The sequence below is a fragment of the Neopelma chrysocephalum genome, unplaced genomic scaffold (genome assembly GCF_003984885.1).
Source record: "Neopelma chrysocephalum unplaced genomic scaffold, ASM398488v2 Primary Assembly neopelma1_60, whole genome shotgun sequence".
Taxonomy (NCBI): Eukaryota; Metazoa; Chordata; class Aves; order Passeriformes; family Pipridae; genus Neopelma; species Neopelma chrysocephalum.
In genome coordinates this window covers 5,854,178-5,874,148 of record NW_020897715.1, presented here as the reverse complement: position 1 = coordinate 5,874,148, position 19,971 = coordinate 5,854,178, and the positions used below count along the sequence as shown (strand labels likewise).

Below are 19,971 nucleotides of genomic sequence, written 5' to 3'. Positions count from 1 at the left end.
GGCTTGTTGGGTGATGGAGAGGGAGGTGGTGTTCAGCTGCAGCAGTCACTTTCTCACGTGTTATCTGCAATGAGGAGGACAATAGAGCTCCTCTTTCTATTTTTCAATAATAATAAATTTCACTGTTTAAAACAATATGAAACTTTATACAAAAAAATCCACTACTGTGAGAATTGTCTAAATTAGAAAAACTTGGCAATACTGCAGTGTCCCAATAATATCTGTGTGAAAGCTCCAGTAGGAACTTTCCCATTTATCCAAGACACACATTCATAAGTGACGTATGGGGTGCTCTGCATACAAAATCATGTACAAGGCGTTACAGACCGGTTCAGAAGTTAAGCCTGAAGCAACGGGCAACAAAAAGATCCCATTGATTTGAAGGCCAGAAGGTATCATCCCACGCAACTGTTTGCCTAACCCAGACTACTCACTCATTGTAACTTTGTACTGAGGCTCAAAACACCAGTGCAGAATCCAAGTTTAATCCTTTCTTCCAGAATTAGCCAAATTAGTCACAGTTCTTTCTGTGGCAGCTCTTTTTTTGTAATTGTGATGGAGGGCAAAATGTTACCCACGAAAGACACTGTTTATAAAATTCACAATGCTGTTTCTTGGCTCATCATTTTATTCTTTTATATCTAAGTACACTGTAAACATCCTGTTTGAGTCATTCTAGCCACACCTGATCTCACAGTCTTTTATCAGTAAGACATACACTTGGGCAGAAGCACTGCTTATTCTACTCAAAGTAGCACAACAGCTTTACTCAGCAGATCCACATACCTGCTTAATAAATGTTTTTCCTGCATAGTCACTCATTTGATTTAATTTCCCTCCATGGCTTGTTTTTTTCAGTGTGCCTTTTTCCACTATTCTTCTCAACCCTCGTACCCTTTGCTGGAGACCACCATCCTACTAACTTCATCCTTTCAGTTGTACTGCAGGAGATGGCATGAAAAGTTCATTTGCCATGCAAGGAAAATATTTTTTGTATAATCACTGTATTTTTTCTATTATCTAAACCTTTTTTGATGTGAGGATAGATGTTTACTTGAAAAAATTAGTGATAATCTAGTTTCACTGATAACCTACTGACCATGAAAGCCCCTTCCATTTCCAAATGACTGGTTTCAGTCATTTGGTTTCAGAGCATCCAAAGCTGTTGCTTTTCTTAGAATCAGCCCTTGAGTTTTCAGTTGCCCAATTCTAAAAGACATGAAGCTTATGAGATCATGACTTCCGTCCATCTGCCATTCCCTTATTCAGCTCAACAACTTTTAAGCTCAATGGCCAGTTTCAAGCCTGAAGCGTGCAGGGCTCAGAGAAATAATGTTCCTACAAGTTTCATGAAAATTGAAGCCTGAGCTGCCAGGTCAGAGTAAGAACTGCCACTTTCAACTCAGTCTAAATGACTAATGCTGAAAGTCAACTGGCAGCTGGAGAGCCACAGGCCTGCTGCCAATGGAGCAACTTGTTTCCGCTGGCCTTAGTGACAGATGAAGGATTAAGAAAATACTTAAGTTAGTAGTGAAAATGCTTTTGGGATAGTCTGGCAATCAAAGCAGGCATCAGTGATGAAGGTATCAGTCAGGATTTCTATGCTTTCCATGCTTTATCAACATGAAAGCTTTCCTAAGATTCCTTTTCTTTTTTTTCCCCTCATAGTTATAGCTCATGGATCATAACATGGATCATAACCATCTTACTGAACCTAACTCTTGTTGTCGATTAAATCTGAGGGTCAAATTAAGCAAGAGCTGGGTTCCACTTAGGCCAGAGAAAGGATCAGGTAACCAGCAGATAATTCAGCATAAGAACACATTCAAGGTCTAGTTTGAACAAGGTTTAGTCAGCGAGCAGCAGCACACACAAGGAACCAAGCCATGACCTCTTTCTGGAAAAACAAAACGAAAACATCCTACAGAAAGAACAGACCTTCTGTAACTTTTTGATCATTGTTTCTCCAGGAACCACACAACCTCTTCCTCTCTGTGCCACTCAGCTCAGACATGCAGTTATGGGAATCAAACTTCTGTGGAGTGGGAAAACCAATGAATCCTGCACTCGCAGTCCACATGCCCATTCTCAGCCTCTCAGACCCTCCCACAAGCCTTCTCTTTCCTTCCGATCTACACTTTGATATTCCCTTGAGCTGTCTCCTAGGAGCTATGCTTACTGTTGTTGTATCCCAATGGCTTTCTAAGGAAATTGGAGAGATCCCTATGCACTTCTCTTTTCTCACTTACTTTTTATTTTCTTTTCCCTTTTGTCTCTCAAGATCCCCAAAGATTTGGGTCTGTAGTAAACTCCACACTATGGTCAGTTATTCCATGAAACCAGAGAGGCAAACGCTTGTCCTGGGACCTAATATGGAACTATGGTAGAAAAGGAAGATTTTCTCCCTCCTATCTAAAGATGCTGACCAAGAGGGACAATGCTATTAAGGGAGACTGTGAGGCTCTTTCCTGCCCTAGCCAAAATTCCTTCTTTTGGCTGGAGACAGAGTAACCTCTTCTAGTGCCATTAACAAGAAGTAACAAGAGAAAGGCTCAGTGGGCAACTGCTTCTGGAGACAGAATGAGAGAATCATTATGCCCAAGAGACAGAGAAGTTATAATATTCCCAAAGACGGCAAGTAGGAGAACCTCAGGGACTAGCAGAAAATATTTTCCTGAAAACTTGGATTTATGAACGTGAACCTCCATGTTCAAATTCCCCAAGAAGGCCAAGGGGAGCTGTTCATTGCCAGCTCAGAAAACAAAATGCAGGTTTTGTTTCACAAACAGAACTCAGACTGAAACTCTGCATTTCTTGTACTTCCATTTATATTTGACACTCAAAAAATCAGAAATCTGGCAGCTCACGGATCTGCAATGCTATGATGGCTTTACAGTACAGCGAGTCCAAGCTAGAAAAGCAAAAATGCACCCCAGTGCACCCTCTTTACCTGATGATTTTCTTTATAACAACATTTCTTTGACCCCAACTCAGTTTTAGCCTGAAGAAGAGTAAAAAATTGCAAAATTATTCTGAAAAAATAATGCTTGTCTTCCCAGATTAAACACTATGAAGTAAAAGAAACAAACATTTGTGGGTTGAGACCCTCATCAAAAGCCCAGTGAAATCTGTGGGAATCCTTCCAGTGGCCACAGGCTTTCAACTAGACGTTATATCATGAGTGATTTTTAAAAATTAATTCTAAATTAAGAATCAAACCTCACTGGTATTTAATTTGTTGCCAGAAGCCACACAATAGGCCTTTGAAGCAAAACTCCTAAAATGCCCAGTAATTCAGATGAAATGACTCACCAGTGCTGAACACACAAGGCGCAACCACGCCTCCTCCTGCTCTTCAGCTCCCTTAACACACTATTTTCTCTGTGTTTGGTAATATATCAAAATATTTCAATTTTAATTGTAGATTATGGCTGGCAGATGACAGAATTGTGATAAGTGGTGACTGGTCAGACAGTGCCTTCTCTGTCTGGGGACACTTCCAACAAAAGCTGAGTATTTATTTGGAACAAGTCTGTAACCCCTTTCTCTAATAAAGCTGAGACTGTTTGGAAGCTCTGTCTCACTGGGAAGGGTATCGGCAGCAGATGGAGTAGGAAGGCAGGGGGGAACTAGTCCCTGCTATTCATTTTGAAATAAAATGGCATATGATGTGTCAGGTGCCAGCAATCTGCACAGGGAGAACTGTCCCAAAGGTGTCAGAATCTGAATGACAGACTCAAACATGTTGGTCCCTGAGCAGTGAAGCTCAGGAACTCAAGTTTCCCATAGGTTTGTGTCTCACATCTGAATTTCCCGACATCTGTTGTAGGGGCAGGAGCATCACACTAAAACTCATTTTTGTGAAGCAACATCCTTCCTTAGGGATGGAAGTAAGGCCCAGCTGCTTAGACTCACAAAATGTGTAGGAACTTAATAGGACCAAAGCTTTTACTTCTCTAACAAGGATAATTAAATCTTATCAGTGGATTTAACAAAAAAATATTAGCACATCTAAAATGTGATTTCATAAGTTACACTTCCTCAGGAAAGCAGTGAGAACTGCAGGGACAGAAGTAAAACCTTGGATCTCAGCACCATGACCTCAACTAAAATCTCACTTCTGACACACACCTTTGTTTCACAGAACAAATCCCAGATCCAAACCCACTCCACTAGGAAAAGCTTTAAACCAGACTTTGAGGTTTAACTGCCATATTACTGAAATGAAACATGTTTCTAAAATGAAATGTTTTTCCTTTAAAAAAGCAACCAACACTTTTGCCTGACTTTTACAAGGTAGTATTAAGAAGATGCATCATTGCATCACTCCTTTTAGCACTTCTTTAAATATCCTGGTTGAAGGACATGCTCCAATTGCCACAGTGAGTCAACAGAACGGACTCAAGAAAATTTATATAGGATTTTATCTGACCAACACAAAACCAGCAAGAAAACCTCTGCATCATTGTGGTTGGTCCTGATTGATCCTGCCACCTTACTACAAACAAAGCATTTGTTGGAGGCATTTGTTTGCTTTCCTTTTGCCTGGGGGCAAATCTGGTATGGGTGAAAGCCACAAAACTTAATGGAAACTTTTAATGCAGAAAGGTCACAGGATCAGATTTTGTTTCTTGGGTGAACTGGTTTGCTTTTTCCTTAGATACATTTGTTTTCTACGGTTGGGTCAGAAGATCAAGTTTATGGAGTTAAACTGATGCCCAATTCTGTGTGAACTGTTCTGGAAGAAAAGACAGAAAAGTTGACACCAGCAGATAGAGATTAAAAGGTTCTCCCTAAGCAGTGGCACTTTTTCTGTTCACATCCAGAAAGTCACTCTTCAGCCCAGTTATGCAACCACACAGTTACTTCATTTTTGATCTTCAGTTACAGCCACATTTCTTGAAAGCTGCCCAGAAAACCTGGCTGGGACTCAGGTAAGGAAAGGGAGATTGAGTGGTGAGTGAGTGAAGGAGGCCAGGTCAAGCCTGAGCCTGACCTTAAAGGAGCATGGAGAAAAGAAAGACAAGGAAGTGGCATCAAAAAAGGGGACTGGGGGTTCCTCAGTGTTGCCAGGGAGAAGGAGTGTGTTCCCCGATGGATAAGAGGTCAGTTCACTTTGGCAGCAGGTGGGGAAAAGGCGGGAGAGGGAGCAGTGGTAGGACAGAGAGCCAAGGCCTTTTCCCCCTGCCAGCAGGGAGGGCAGGGGATGAGAGAGAGAGAGAGCACTGACTCCTGCTGTTGGGAAGACATTCAAAATGCCACTGACCCCAGCCAAGCCACCTTTCCCTCAGCAGCTGGACTTTCTAGAGCACCAGGACACAGATGTAAGTGAAGTAGAAGTACAGTATATAAGTTTCCTGGTTTTGCCAGCTCCTTATTTTTGCCTACTTTGGGAACCAGTCCTTGAACATAAAAGAGTTGTGAGGAAATGGCTGTCATGATGCCTTGATTTCTTGAAAAATTACTCTTGTGACAGTCTTCTGGGAGCCCAGAGTATTCAGAATTTTAGTTCCCAGAGACTGGAGAACTAGCAAAATTCACAGCAGTCTTCAGCCTCCTGGACTGGGACCTGATCTGAAATGTGAAAGCTGCAAGTGATCACTGAGAAAAGCAATGGGAGGACAGAGCTTTGTCAAGTAGGAAAATAAATAAATATTTTGGTGAAAAGATGTGTTTTGAAGAGCAGGCATGAGAGGAAGAGAATTCTTTAGGTGTAGGATCACACCAGTATGCATGAAGATCTAAGGAAAGAACTGCAGATTACATATCTCTTCTTCCAAACCTTCAGCCTTCAGTTTCAAATTTGGGCACAAATGCTTGGACTCCACATTTAAAAATTAATCACATAGAGGACTGCAGACCTCAGAGCACATCTCCACTTTCAGTAACCAATTGAATTAATAAATATAGAATCATAGGATCATCAGGGTTGGAAAAAACCTGCGAGATCATCAAGTCCGACTTTTAAATTCGTTAATTGCTGCCACCAAACTGCTAGAGAATCATAGATTATGCAGATCTTTAAGTATGGCATGCATCAATAGTACTTTCAATATTTCCTGCCATTAGAAGGAGAAACTACTGAGTCATTCTCACAGGGTTGAATTTTGAACTGCTGCTGGTGTCTTGTTTTAGAACACTTATCTTCCCTAGAAAATACCAATTCACATACCGATCACAAAATGCTATTGCACCATGAAGAAATGTCTCTTTAAAAAAAAAATCCACCAAGAAATTTTTTTTCATAGTTAGAAGCTGGACAGATGAGAATGAGAACACATTGCTCTATATCCTGGAAGGGATACAGACCACAAATACAAGTCAAACATAAAAAACCCCGTAATAATAACAACCCTTCAGTATTGACATACACTGTTCCCTGCTCCCCTTTCCAGAACATTGAACAGATCCCAAGAGGGAGCATCTTTGGGTTGTTCAAAGCAAGCAGCTGGGTCTGGTGATGAACAAACAGGCTCTGGGCAGGTTAGAACTGCTGGCACAATTTAATACTTGCATAAAGAGAACAACAGAGATGACACATACAAGTGTTGGAACCAGGCAGCAGTCTGAGAAGGGATTCTGGAAAGCTGGGGTGGTGAGAGGGGGAGAGAGGAACAGAGTTTGGGCTGTTGGGGGAGAGACCTGATGCTGGAAACACACAGAGTAGAAAATGCAATGACCCAAAAGAAGTGTGTAGCTGGTAATTTGAGTATGAAAGCCTGTGAAAGTCTGTGAAAAGGAGGAAAAGCTGAAACAACTGGCCTTCCAATTCTCTGTGCACTACTAAATTCCCAGGATCAGATCCAATCCCACAGAACACACTGAAGGAGCAGGTCACTGTTCCTTTTGCTCTGACATGGGCTGCCAGTGGAAACTTGTAACCTGCCTCCTGGAAGCTTTGGCCTTGGAAGGGCAGGGTTAGACCTGACCCTTTCTAGGACAGGGAAAGTGCAAATGGTTGGGTACAGTAAGAGAAGCTTCCCACTCCTCATCCCTCAGGATACTGCCCAGGTGCAAGGCTCTGTTCTTTAAACAGGGCAGATTTGTGTTCACGTACATTCAACAGAGTTTAGGAAAATCATGTTGCTGTTCCTGCCACAGGAGGGAGCAAATAAAGAAAATCAACTCTAGAAGCTCATCTTGAACCTGCTGTTACATGGCTTGTAGTTCTTTAAAAGGCATTAAACAGCTTGGGGATGGCACTGCAGGGTGTAATCTCACCTCTGGCAGCTCCTGGTCCACAGCACCTCCTTTTGAAGCAGCTAAAAACTTCTCCATATGCTCTGGATACCTTTTTTTAAAAGGTTGCAGTAACATTTTGATCTTTTCTGTCATTCTGGGTTAGATCTCCATGTTAAAAGTAAAACGTGAGCAGAATGTGTTCAGGTCTGGGAACTTACCGGTCTGGAAAGAATTCTGGAATCTGATTTTCTTTACTACATCTTATTTGCTGAAATGTCTGCATGACATCTCTCTGGGGTGAGCCAGAGTTTTTTTCTCTGGTCATTCTACCTATTTGGAAAGTTCAGTGCACAATGAATACTGAATACAGCTGTACTTCTGAAATGTATCTTGGATAACCTTATCTAAATAACTTCATTTGAAAAGTGAATGGACTTTTGTGAGGGGAACTGTCCTAGATAAAGGGATATTTTTTAACTCAGCAGCTATTTGAAAGGGAGAATTTGAACATTTATTTTATGTTCTTGTAGAGAACCACCATGTGCTTCCAAAGCTAACATCTACAAATCAGCAAAGAAAAACACCAAAGAATGAGACAGCAAGAATTTAAAAGCCTTTTACATGTGAAAGGAATCTAATACAAGAAATGTAACTTATCAAGGATGTAACTCTGGTCTTTATATTCAGTGGCTGCTTGCTTAGAAATGTTCAGGCTTATGGTGCTGGACACAATAATAAAGTGATAAACTGTATTTTCTTATTACTGAGAAAATAGTTTTTACAGAACCCTCACCAGCATTTTGAACTGTAATAACACAAACTATATTAATATGCACAACAACAAATTTTGGCTGTTAAATATATACTAACTTTTTTCCGGTGCACTCAACTGGCTTTTGGGAAGTTCTGCTCTGTTCACTAAGGGTAAGATTTGCTTTCTGCCCGAGAGGCAGTTCCTTAAGCTTCCAACTTCCAGGAATATGCTGTGCTCACTGTGACATACAGAAAGGAGAGAAACAGCTCTTCTAAATAACTTTCTAACAGCAGTGGGATGGCCTGGAGCACTAGGAAAGGTACAAGGGTGCAGTTTTATCAAACAAAAAATAGAGATTGCTTCTTTGACCCAGTGGGAATAAATTTTCCCAGTTTCTGCAGTCATTTCAATTTGCACTGATGCAGCAGCCTCACAGGGGTCAGGGCTGGGATTTCTGGGTGACAGCTGGTGCCTCTACTCCCTGGCAAGGGACTCCTCTCATCGTTGCGCTACGAGGCTTCTCCCCCAGCAGAGAGAAGTGCAGCACTTGTTCGCTATCCGAGTTCAGGACGGCTCCCTCAGGGCCCGACTTCAAGTCTCCAGGAGAAAGTGGGAACCTTTCCAGGGACTTCCACGCACTTTTCGTCAGGCCCTGGCCGATCCACGCGCAGCGTTCCCACGGCGCAGCGACAGCTTAGCTCCTCGCGTCCCTTCCCACCTGGACCCCCTGGAAGCCCTTAACCCTCTCCTGCACCCTGCCCTCCTTCACAGCACATCCGACCCACGCTCTCCCCGGGGTGCAGGCCCGGGACACGGCCCGAGAGGAGGAATACGGAGCACGGAGCCCGCCGGGAATACGCAGCTCCTGGCGCCGCTCCGGGCGGGGAGCGCAGGATCCAGCGGCCTCTGTCCAGGATGGTGGGGTACGACGGGACGCCTCGGTACATGCGGGGGGCTGGCAGCCCCCGCCAATCCCCTGCCCGGGGGGTGCCCGACCCCCGCCCAGCCCCTCGGCGCCCCGCAGCCCCCGCAGCCGCCGGGCGGTGCCCGCCCCGTACCTGAGAAGTCGGCGAGCGCCGCGACCTCCGCGCCGCACACGAGGACCAGGCAGGAGAGGAGGCGGAGGAGCCGCCCGGGCTCTACCTGAGCGCGGCGTGGGAGCTGCCCCGCACCCCCGTACCTCATGGTGCGGGAGCGGGCGGCGCGGGGCGGGGGGGCAGCCCCGCAGACTCACATGGCGGGGGCCGGTCCTGGCTGGCGGCGCGGCCCCCCCGGCCCGCCGGGCGCCCTCGGGGCTGCCCCGACCCGCGGGAGGAGGAGGAGAAGGAGGAGGAGGAGGAGGATGGCGAGGGCGGAGCGGCCCTGCCCGCGGGAGCGGGTCCGGCCAGGACGCGGGGGCGGCGGGGAAGGGACGCGGGATCCCGGCGGTGCCGCGCCTGGCACTGCCCTGGGCGCGCATCGTGCGACCGGGCTGACTCAGACCCGGGGCACCTCGCCCGCCCTCTCCTGGCTCTCCCCACCCCTCTCCGGGCAGTTTGCGGTCCCGGCGCCTCCCTCCTGGCTCAGCGGCTCGATTTAGCCTTCTACCCCCCATTCGTGGTCGGCAATGGCTGGACGACTGTCACAGACTTACACACACAGCCCGACTCGTGATATTTCCCTGCTTGTATTTTTCCCAAGACAGGTGCAAGGTGCTCCCCGTCACTCCTCGTGTCCCGCAGCGCACCTTCCCTGCTTCAGACCTCGTCTCCCCTCATGCCAGACCCTGCCAGGTTTGCTGCTCCAGCCCAACTCCCGCCCTTATACCTTGGCTCACCTGTCTCCGGGGGAACCCAGCTGATAACTATGCCTTGCAGGATTTCTGGACGAGGGATTTCAGTGAGCAAACGGCCACTGCCTCTTCCATGTTGCAAAAGAACTTCCCCTTTCTCAGTTTCTTCTCCTCACGTTGTTGCCCGACACCACTTTATCACAGCCAGCAGCTTTACGACTTGAGTTGTTCAGTGTAGCTGACTTCTAAGTGGGTAGGCTTGACTTAAAGTTTTCACTGCAAAGTGAGAAAACATCTTGAAATTACTTTGAGAGAGTTCAAGTTGTTCTCTGAAATCTTTTGTGAGAGTGAAAAGTAAACCAGTGGAAGTTCAAACAAATTGTCATGACAACCTGCTAAGCCACCTTTGAATATAATTTGGAGCTCCTTTTAAAGGTATGAGAGACTAAAGGGAATAAATCAGGACACTCATTTCCCAGTTCCCGTAAGAGCTGCACTCAGAAAGGGGAGCCTAGAACCAACATCAGAAATGGGTCATGAAAGCATCTTCTGCCCTGGGGCTGTGGTGGGGTATAAAACTAGTAGACAAGAACACCCAGCTGTTTACATCCTGCCATGCATGTTCACACACCTTTCTCCTGAAAAAAAAAAAAACAAAAAAAAAAAAGTGAGTGGGTGAGAGATGATGGAACTGAACTAATTCTGTTAAATCCGTTCCTCTCCTCCTGTTCCAACTGAAGATGGATAACATCCAGATTTGAATTTCCAAACTGGCACCTCTTTCTGGAGGTTACACTGAACTTTGACCAACTCGATCTTCATGTTTGAATCTGAATCCACTTTTGTTCCTCACCCTCTACCTCTTCACACACAGAAAAATAACTGGGTAACACAGTTATGCTTCCCTGGGCAGATAAAAGCAAACCAGGTTTCACATGAACCTGTCTGAGGTCAGGGACATTCCATCAAGCTTTACTGAACTCAGATAAATGGGATCAAAGGTGCGAAAATAACAGCATAAAATGGCTCTGAAGCATCTGCAACTGCAAACACAGATGGGAAGAGGGAACAGTAGCTCTGCCAGGTGAGGCTTTTCCTCCTGGCTGCTTCAGATAAGGACAGTGTTTGCCTCTGAACTGAACCCGTTACCCTCTGCCGTCCAACTGTGGTATTAGAAGGAGACTTGCAGGAGTCTACAACTACTCCTCTCATTTTGCCCCTTGATCTTTTCATACCTGGTCATTCAATTTGACGCCTCCTGTGCTTGCTGTCTCAGGTCAGTCCCATTGAAGGCAGAAATGAACGCCAGGGGAATTAACTAGCACAGATTTTTACCCCACTGAAGAAAGCATTGGGGGGCCATACTTGGAGATTCTAGAAAGGTGTTTAGATGATTAGGGTGAACTTATTTATCTGTCTACCCCAACTTCCTACTTGCCTTAACTTCATGTCTACCATAATTTCAGGTTCTCAGAATTGCTCATTAATCTCTGGAATGTAGATGTCAATGATGGCAACTCAGTCCACTATGAGTGATTCTGAGTACACAATGGATCTGTGAAAAGTACACAATCAATGCAGAAGAATATATAAAACATCAAAAATCACTAGGAAGTATCCTGTACTCCTGCTTGAAAGGCTTTAGATCCATCAAGACTGTTGCCTAATGAAAACTTGTGAATCTTCTCTTCCCAGTGAATTGCTTCTTCTAGCCCGGTGGTGCTATAAGGAAAGGACCATCCCACGGTGCAGGAATGAGCCTGGTATGCTTTTGGCACTGTGCAGGTATAACCCAAAGGCAAAGGCAGTTTCCAAGTGGAATGATTGAACTGAGAGAGGTTCAAAATGTAGGTAACCTCCAGGGAGGTGAAGCAGTGAGGGTTGAATAACAACACAAGAGGCAGTGCTCCTGTGTGTAGATATCTGCCTTTTAGGGAAGCCTTCCTGGAGGAAAGCAACTTATGGACACTGTGGCTGACAGGAAATGAAGCTTTCAGTAAAATGGCATTGACATTTGTATATATATATGTATGTGTATATCTATCTATATCTATACATATATATCTCCCTCTGAATGGGGGCTACTTTGCTATTCGACATTAACCTAAAGTCTGTAATATTTTTGGTAATTCCTGCTATTCCCTGCTATGGGTAGTGCTTAAATAGTAAACCTAGAGATGGCCATGTAAAACACAAAGCAAGAAGGGAGAAAGTATTTATCCTCGTGTGCAGAATGTGTCTCTCTGCCATAGCCTTGAAAGCACCTTCTACAAGCTGGCAGTGCTCAGTAGTTGGAAGACAATATAACTAATCCAGACATGTTCAGCATGTAGAATCTCTCAGCCTTGGCATTTCTTTATTAGCAACAGGAGTTAGATTCCGTTTTTTTTTTCCCCAACAGAAAAAATCATATGAAAGTCCCTAAGTTAGAATCCAGGCTAGATATCACATCTGCTTCACACAGTTTCTCTCTTTTGAACTTGGGCCGAAAAGAAACCATTTCACAGTGTCAAAAATGCAGGAATTGTGTTTGTTGCACGAAAGCTTTGCAAGAGCAAAGCCAAAATCCAAGCACTTAATTCCCCCCGCCCCATACTATTCATTTTTCCCTGAACTTCAGCCAAACTTCCAATTTGAAACTCATATCATGGCTTAGTGTATGGAAATTCCAATAAAATGAGTGCTGTCAGTTAGGAAGTAAACAATGTGAAATAATAAAAGTTAGAGTTAGATGGACTAAAATTTTCTATTAGTGAAAAAAATCACAAGATCTATAGCACAGTAACAAAAGTTGTCAGAATTATGTAATCATAGAAATACTTTTACACACACACACACATATACATATGTATACTTCTCCCCATTATACCTCCTACTGCTTTTTTTCCCCTTTTCTCCCCAATATTTTTTGGGGGAGATGATATAAGTAGCGTTCATTCTCTTCTCCCAGAATAAAATTTGCAAGAAGCTCACTAATCTTCTCTTTGGCTTTTGTGGGTAAACAAAAAAAAAAAAAAATCTAAGCACAGAACCCCAGGATTTTCCCACATTTTTAAACATTTTATATTCCAGCATTCTGACACAGACGGAATCTACAGGACAGTTGAAACTGCTATCCTCTCTCCGTTTCTATGGAAATCAGTGTCAGACTGGTTAAAACAAAGCACATGCTTTACAGTAATCACGAAATAGCAATTATTTAAAATAACATAGCACATTTTTCACAATTCAACCTCTATTTCTATGGACACAGGAATGAAAATAGTGGTAGAGAGGCCTCTTGTATTTTTTTCTAATTCTAAATGTGTTTTGGATGCTGTAAGTTCTCACGGGGTGCTACAGATTTTAAGTTCTAACAAGATGTTCAAGTGTGCAGTAATTTGAACTTGAGAGGACCAATTCTGTAAGCCACAGTGAGGAAACATTCTCATGCATCCAAGTAGAAGTTTGAGTGAATACAGAGTACAGTACTTCGACCAGCAAGTTTAGAAGGAGGGGACATATTTGCTGTTTTCTGCCATTTTTTGACTTGCTTCAAAGAGAGCAAAGTTAGCTAACAAGTACTGAGTTTTGTGATCATGAACTGCTTCTTGGCCGAACTAATGCTGACGTCATAGAGACCCCAACCACTTCACAAAAAAAAAGTAAGATGTAACCCATGAAGTTTTTAAAACCAATCTCCTCATGTTTAATTCTGAATGAAATCTCACTCCAGTTTCCTCACCACAGGCAGCAGAAAGGTCCCTGCTCCTCATCCTCCTGAACGCTGCCAGTCGTGCTGGCACTTCTCCTGTACGCAGATTATTTTTCTAGCAGTGCACCTGGCACTTGTAGAGACACGAAGTAAGAGGCATGTCCCATCTCACAGAGCTTACCTCTGGAAACAAGAGAAAACAAGACCTAAGGTGGCGGAAGAAGAAACAAACCAAGAAAAAAGTCCTGGCTTTGTTGCTCGTGCCCTCTTAAAGGAATCTCTCATCACTTCCTGATATGACTCTTACCCAAAAAGGCTTTGTGTCTTGCTTGTCAGCTGAGGAAGGACATTAGGACAGAGTTGCTGGGTGGACCACAGTCTTGGAAATCAGTCTGTTTGTTTAAGTGCCTTATTATGGATTTATGAGCCTGCCTTTGGCTGGTTGTTGTCAGTGTTTCCCCTTGAATATGTATTAAAGCTAAAATTTTCCAAAATGACTAATGATTGTGTACTTGACATTTAAGACAGCTGCTTTTTAAAGCCACAGAATCATTGTCAAAGCACTGAAAAAGTAGTGGCTTTTCCAGGAGCCTTGAAAAAGTCAGGACTCAAGGTCTCTCAAGTTAGGTATGCAAAGGCATGGAAAACTGGTAGTATTTCAGAAATTAATATGATTATATGTTCATCTGGCAAGAATCATAGAAGTATACTTATATTTACTGAAAACTGGGCAGCTCAGGAGTTACTACTTGACTCATCCACTGCTTACATCTGTTGAACATGTAGGCATAAAAGAGCAGATGAACTTTGTCTGAGACTGATGTGTCAGTCGTGGTCTTCACGAATGCAGCTTGCCAAAAAACAGACTTGGAGGAGGAAAATTGTCATAGATTCAATAGAAAAAGAGAAAGAAAAGGATGTCCAAATGCACAACAGCAGAACATGTAAGTAACCTATCTTGAAGTGAAACCAATAGTGAAACCAACCCTCCCCATCTAACAGCTACTGAGGCAGCGAGGGGAGAGAATAATTGAGCTTCAAGTTGAAACTAAAATAATTTTCACTAGCTTTTTGAAGTAATTTTTTTATAATAGATCTCCTATGAAAGATGGTGTGATGGTAGCTATCAGGTTTGTGAGTCTGACAGCTAGGACTTTTACCTTGAAATTCTCAGTATAGCTACTTCAAGCCTTTGAAAAGCTATGTTAAATCAAGGGGTTTTTTTTCAGTTCTATGAGCTCTAGTGTTCCTTTTCATCTCCTCAAAACCAAAGAAACTCCCTCCTGAAAATGTCATATACTTTCCAGATTGTATGCCTCCCAATTTTTGGAATTGCAAATGTGCTTGTATATCTGTTTACCTTCAATTAAGTTTCAAGAAAACTGTAAGGTTAAAACGAAGGATTCTCATCATGAAGAACAACCCACCAATAATGTTATATGGAAGAACTGAACATTCTGTGCCTTTAGGTAGAATTTGCTATACTATGGTGAATTCCAAAGATGGCACTGCCATCTTAACAAGCAGAAAAATAGTTGGAATATATTGAGTTTAAGTATTTCTGGCAATAGGAATTACTGGCACATCATGATGTACCTCGCAGCTTTCTAGCCGTGTTCTACTAAGTTACTTTTAAAAAGCCCTTTTACCTAATATCTAGCAATTCATATTTTCGCATTTCCTTTTTTCCCTCCAGTCTCACGTACTCCTTTTATTTAACCCTTTTGTGCCCTCTAACTTCACCTTCATACTCCATCACCTGTTCTCAAAATATCGCAGCATCCTCCATCAACACGAAAGCATTTGTTACTCCTAAATCTTACAGCGTCTGCGAATGTTGCCCTCTTCTGGATCGCAGGGATTTTTTTTACAGTATTTTACTCGGAACAATCCGGTCTCGTGGAAGGCGTCCCTGCCCACGGCAGGGGGGTGGAACTGGATGAGCTTTAAGGTCCCTCCCAACCCAGACCACTCCAGGATAACTATTTTTAACTCTTTTTGCCACCTTGGGTACTGACTGCTCTGACAGTCCCTCCCGAGGAGGAATCAGGCGCTGCCCCTCCCTCTGAGGGCGGGACAGCGCGGCCCGCACCGCCCCCCGGCCCGCACCGCCCCCCGGGCCCGCACCGCCCCCCGGCCCCGCACCGCCCCCCGGGCCGCGCTCCGCCCGCCCCTTCCTGCGGGCCGGCGGCGGTTCCGGGGCGGCGCTGGCCGGGCACGGGGAGCGCATGGCGGGGAAGCGGAGCGGGCAGCCCGTGGCCGGCCCGCCTGCGGCCAAGCGCGCCTGTGGCCCGCGGGACGATGAGTTCAATGGTGCCCGCTTCAAGGCGCTGCTGCGGGACCCCGCGGCTGCCGCCAGCGGTGAGCGGGGTCTGCCCGGGCGGGGGGAGGCGGGCGGGAGCGGCTCCCCGGGGCTGCTGCGGTGCCGGAGGGAGCTGGCGGGGATGGCAGTGACGGTGGTGGCGGCGGTGACGGTGGGGGTGCCGCGGACAAGTGCCGGTCCAGAGCGGGTCCCACGCGTGGCGGTGGCTCCCCGGGTGACGCTCCGGCTTTGCAGGGCTGGAGACCTTCGTGTCCGTGGCCAAGACGCTGCCGTCGGCCGAGGTGTACGATGTCGTGGAGGGATACGTGAAAATCTCCATGGAATGCGCTGAGATATTCAAGCTTCTGGACGGAGAAAGGAGGCCTGAAAGCGAAGTAAGCTGTCGGGGGGGATGTTGTAGTTTAGTGGCTGGCAGCTGCGTCCCACCCTGGAGAGGAACCAAGAGAAGGAACCCCGGGCAGTGGTCACGGCCCCAAACCTGCCCAGAGATCAAGGAGCGTCTGGACAACGCTCTCAGGAGACAGGGTGGGATTGTTGGGGTATCTTGTGCAGGGCCAGGGGTTAGACTGGATGATCTTTGTGGGTCTTTTCAAGCGCAGGATATTCTGTGGTTCTGTGGATAAATGCTTTGTGATGTAAATAAAACTCTTATAGTTTAGTATGGTTTTGGTTTGGCTTTTTTCTGAAACTCACAGTGGCAGAAGCACTTATCAAGTGGGAAATACCGTTTTCAGTTCCAAGATGTTCTTGGGTTTAATGGTGTGCACAACCAAATAGTCTTGTCCAAATCAAGCTGTTAAGGTTCTTAAAATGTTATCAAAAGACCTTTTGTGAAATAAGAGGATCAATAGAAGCAGTTAAGAAAGCATAACAAAAGTAGTCCAGTGAGAGTAATTGTTTTCAGATATCTAGACATCTCCCTGATACATCAGTATTTTTAGGAAGCCACTGGTAAAGTTGACCTCGTTTTTCTTCTCTCAGCTGGACATAATTTTTTTTTTTCCTCATCAGAATATGGCAAATAAACAAAGAATTAAGTAACTCTCTTCATCAGTTGATCCCAAGTCATAGCACCAATACTTTTCTGCACTGTTGTGCAAAAGTTTAAGCTTCACTCAAATACTTGCTTGTCCAGTTTTTCTGCATTTGACAACAAAAATTGGCTTTTTTTTTTCTTTTAACCTCTCTGTAAAAATTATGCATTCCTGAAAAATGCCTGAAGAGCTCCCCTAAAGGACTATGGCTATGAGTCTGAAAACTTGTGTTGCTCCTGGCTGGCAGCCTCAGCTTGCTGTAGGAACCTGTCACCTGAACACAGAAGGCTCTTTTCTGACTTTCAGACCCATTCCTTTCTTTTCACTGTTGTTTACCTCTAGTGCTGAATGCATAGAAGGGGAGATAAATCACTTAAATTGCTGGTATGTCATACTTATATAAATGCATAATTGACCCCTGGTGGCCTAGTGGTTAGCGTGCAGGACTTTCACTGCTGCGACCACGGGTTCAAATCCCGGTCTCCTGGCCTGATGGAGGTCGTTAGCCCTGTGAGGCCATCCATCTATGAGAAGGACACTCTAAACAAACCTACGTCCTGAGGACCTCACTGCCATTGTCCAAGCTTGCTTGGCCCCGGCAGATGAACCTTAGGATTAAAGGGTGGGCTCAGTTCAGCGCAGGCTGTGTCTCACCTAAAAAATCCATTGCGCAGGCTGGAAAGGTAAAAGACCTTTCCCCAAATCTTCGTTCGCGAAGATGGGCCATTATAAGTAACTCTCTTCACTGTGAATGCTGGGGCAGTATTGCTAACTTAAATCTGCTTACAACATAGAATTGGTGTTCTTTTTAACCATCAGTTGTTGATCTTTGCCTTAGATTATTATTTTTGTCTGTGTAATGACAACCTGTGTCATGTTCAGTGACACACTTTCCTCAAGATCCTTTTACTAATCAGGGCTAATGTATGTAGTCAGCACAGTCACAATGCTGTGTGGACTCTGGATTCTCCTAGAAGGAGTTAATTGCAAGACTGGAGCAGCTCGGATGGTTTTCTCCAGCATGTTTCATTGTTCTGTTGTGCACTTCCTGGCAGTTGTCTCTTAAAACATTGGTTCCTCAAAGCTTCGTGTTCTCAGAACTAATCTTTTCAAAGAGGAATTCTAAATTTGGAAGAGAATTCAGAAGGTAATGTCACCTTCATATGTGGAAGCTTTCCTCATGCAGTGGGATTACTCTTTTTATGAATGGTGTTTATTAATGTTTGCTCAGATAATAATTTCAAGTCATACCTGATATTGGCAGATATTAACATACTTCTTTATCCTGCAGATGCTGTTAATCTTTCAAGCTCTAGAAGCCATTTTACTGAGGACAGCCAGTGACCTCTCCCATTTTTCTGTTGTGGGAATGAACATTGTTAAAAAGTTGATTCACTCGTACATGAAACTGGTCTATGCTGCTTTGTATTCCGAAAATCACAGGTAAGTCTTCTCAGTGCTGTTGTGGAGAATCTCTGTTTGTTGACCCTGAGGGGTTGTCTGGATCTTGCACGTATGTACAAGATGTTGCAAAATTCAGCTTGACTTACTGCTAGTCACCCACTTTTATTTGATGATCCTGTTCCACATCATAAAATAATTGCCTGTGGAAGTCTTTGCAAGGTAGAAGCTCTGATACAACACACAGTCTGATGCTATAGGATACTTTCCTGAGGCTAAAGTTTTCGTTGGTTGAGCCTGTCCTAGTGAAAGCTGAAGCAGGTAGACATGGACATCCTGAGTCCTTTTATTTTAATGCTACTTGGTTTGTGGGGTGAAATATCCTGGGGGGAACAGGCTTTCTGGTGGTTCACAGAGGCTGAACAGTCTGTCTTGTGATGGCAAAAAGAGCTGCTGATGAGTGGTTTATTTTCCTATGCTTTTGGAGTCAGATTTCCATGTTTATAATAGAATTTTTTTTTCTTGCAGACTGGCTTTTGCTCTGTAACTTTTCCTGTCTGTTAAATCTAAAGTCATCTTAGGTCATTTGAAGTATTCCTGTGTTATCTCTTCCAGTCTAAACAACAATTTCTCATGCCCAGTGGACAGGGCAAAAGAAGTTCTGAGTGTCAGAGATGTTTTAATACAAACCTGGGAGGAAGGTGGAGGGAGAGAAAAAAATAGAGACTGCAAATGGCTTGTCCATATCTTTTGGTCTTTGGGCAGGCCAGAATTGGAAAAGCATTCTCTGATTTTCAATTCATAGACACAGCTTCCTGCACCGCTCATTTGATCTCATTGCAGCATTTTAGCTGTACATAGAATCTGAAATATGAGTGGATCGGGGTACTGTAAATAAATTGTGAAGCTATGCAAGATCTGCACTTCTCATGAAGCATTTAAAGGTTCCAGCTTCTGGAACAATCCTAGAACCTGCACAGAGGAGGGTGCAGATTTCTGAGTGGTATATGCTCTGCATTTTCTGTGCAACCTCTTTGATGTGCAGATTGATTTAATTTTTTGTGGTGGTATGTCTAGATGGGATCTCTGTTTTAGTCGTGTGGCTTTTCTACAGATTGTCTATGACAGAAACATGATGGACAGATTCCAAACCCCTTTATGGGTTGTGGCTGTTCAAGTGATGGAGGTCTGCAGACTTGTACCCAGTGGCCTGGTCATTCCCATTGAAATAAATTGCAAACTCCTGTGAGTTTGAGAGTTCATAGAAGGACCTTTAAGGGTCATCTAGTCCAACTCCCCTGCAATGAGCCCAGGCATCTTCAAGTTTTTAATTTTGGTACTTTCTTCCTTTTAACCTACTTTATAAAGGGAATATCCACCTCAGATTATAGCTTAATTTTTGGAAAGAATGTAAATAGGCGTTCCCTTCTTCCTTCTTTCCTCTCCCCTCCTTCCTGGCTGCCATTATCACTGCCCAGAAAAATGATTTTGGTTGGTTTAACTTCTCTTCTGTTTTAATCTCTTGATTTCATCATCCTGGAAATAACCTGCGGATTTTCCTCTGCATTTTTTTTTTAGGCTGAGCCGAGGGTGCCTCACGCTGCTGTCGGCAATGGTGGCCCAGGGCCCGGATTCAGCAAGGGATGTGTATAGCCATTTTGATTTCAATAACAAATATCTGCCTGGACTGTTGAAAAAAAGGTCTAATAAGGTAAATTAAGATGCTGCGTGCCATGGGATAATGCCCAGTACTAGCACAGAGGAACTGCTTTTGAAAATATAGGCAAGAGTTTTAAATAATCTCTTGCTGGA

General features: G+C 44.2%; 2 protein-coding genes across 4 annotated transcripts in view; one reads left to right on the top strand and one right to left on the bottom strand.

Moving 5' to 3' along the window:
• The window catches only part of EVA1C (eva-1 homolog C), a 32,168-nt gene extending 22,314 nt beyond the window's left edge, over positions 1-9,854 (bottom strand). Inside the window, exon 1 of one of the 3 annotated variants that reach the window (XM_027681440.1) lies at positions 9,753-9,854. Coding sequence is in view for 2 of the 3 variants with exons in the window: in XM_027681439.1 (XP_027537240.1) it covers positions 8,995-9,121 (127 nt within the window). In the remaining variant the exon portion in view is untranslated. Of the gene's footprint in view, positions 1-8,994; positions 9,139-9,752 lie in introns of those variants that run through there. The other 2 variants (XM_027681439.1, XM_027681438.1) reach the window with 2 other exon arrangements.
• Positions 9,855-15,629: 5,775 nt separating this feature from the next.
• URB1 (URB1 ribosome biogenesis homolog) overlaps positions 15,630-19,971 on the top strand; it is a 41,851-nt gene continuing 37,509 nt past the window's right edge. The window contains exons 1-4 of the mRNA XM_027680908.1: positions 15,630-15,762; positions 15,959-16,098; positions 18,050-18,201; positions 19,738-19,870. Coding sequence (XP_027536709.1) covers positions 15,630-15,762; positions 15,959-16,098; positions 18,050-18,201; positions 19,738-19,870 — 558 coding nt within the window. The remainder of the gene's footprint in view (positions 15,763-15,958; positions 16,099-18,049; positions 18,202-19,737; positions 19,871-19,971) is intronic.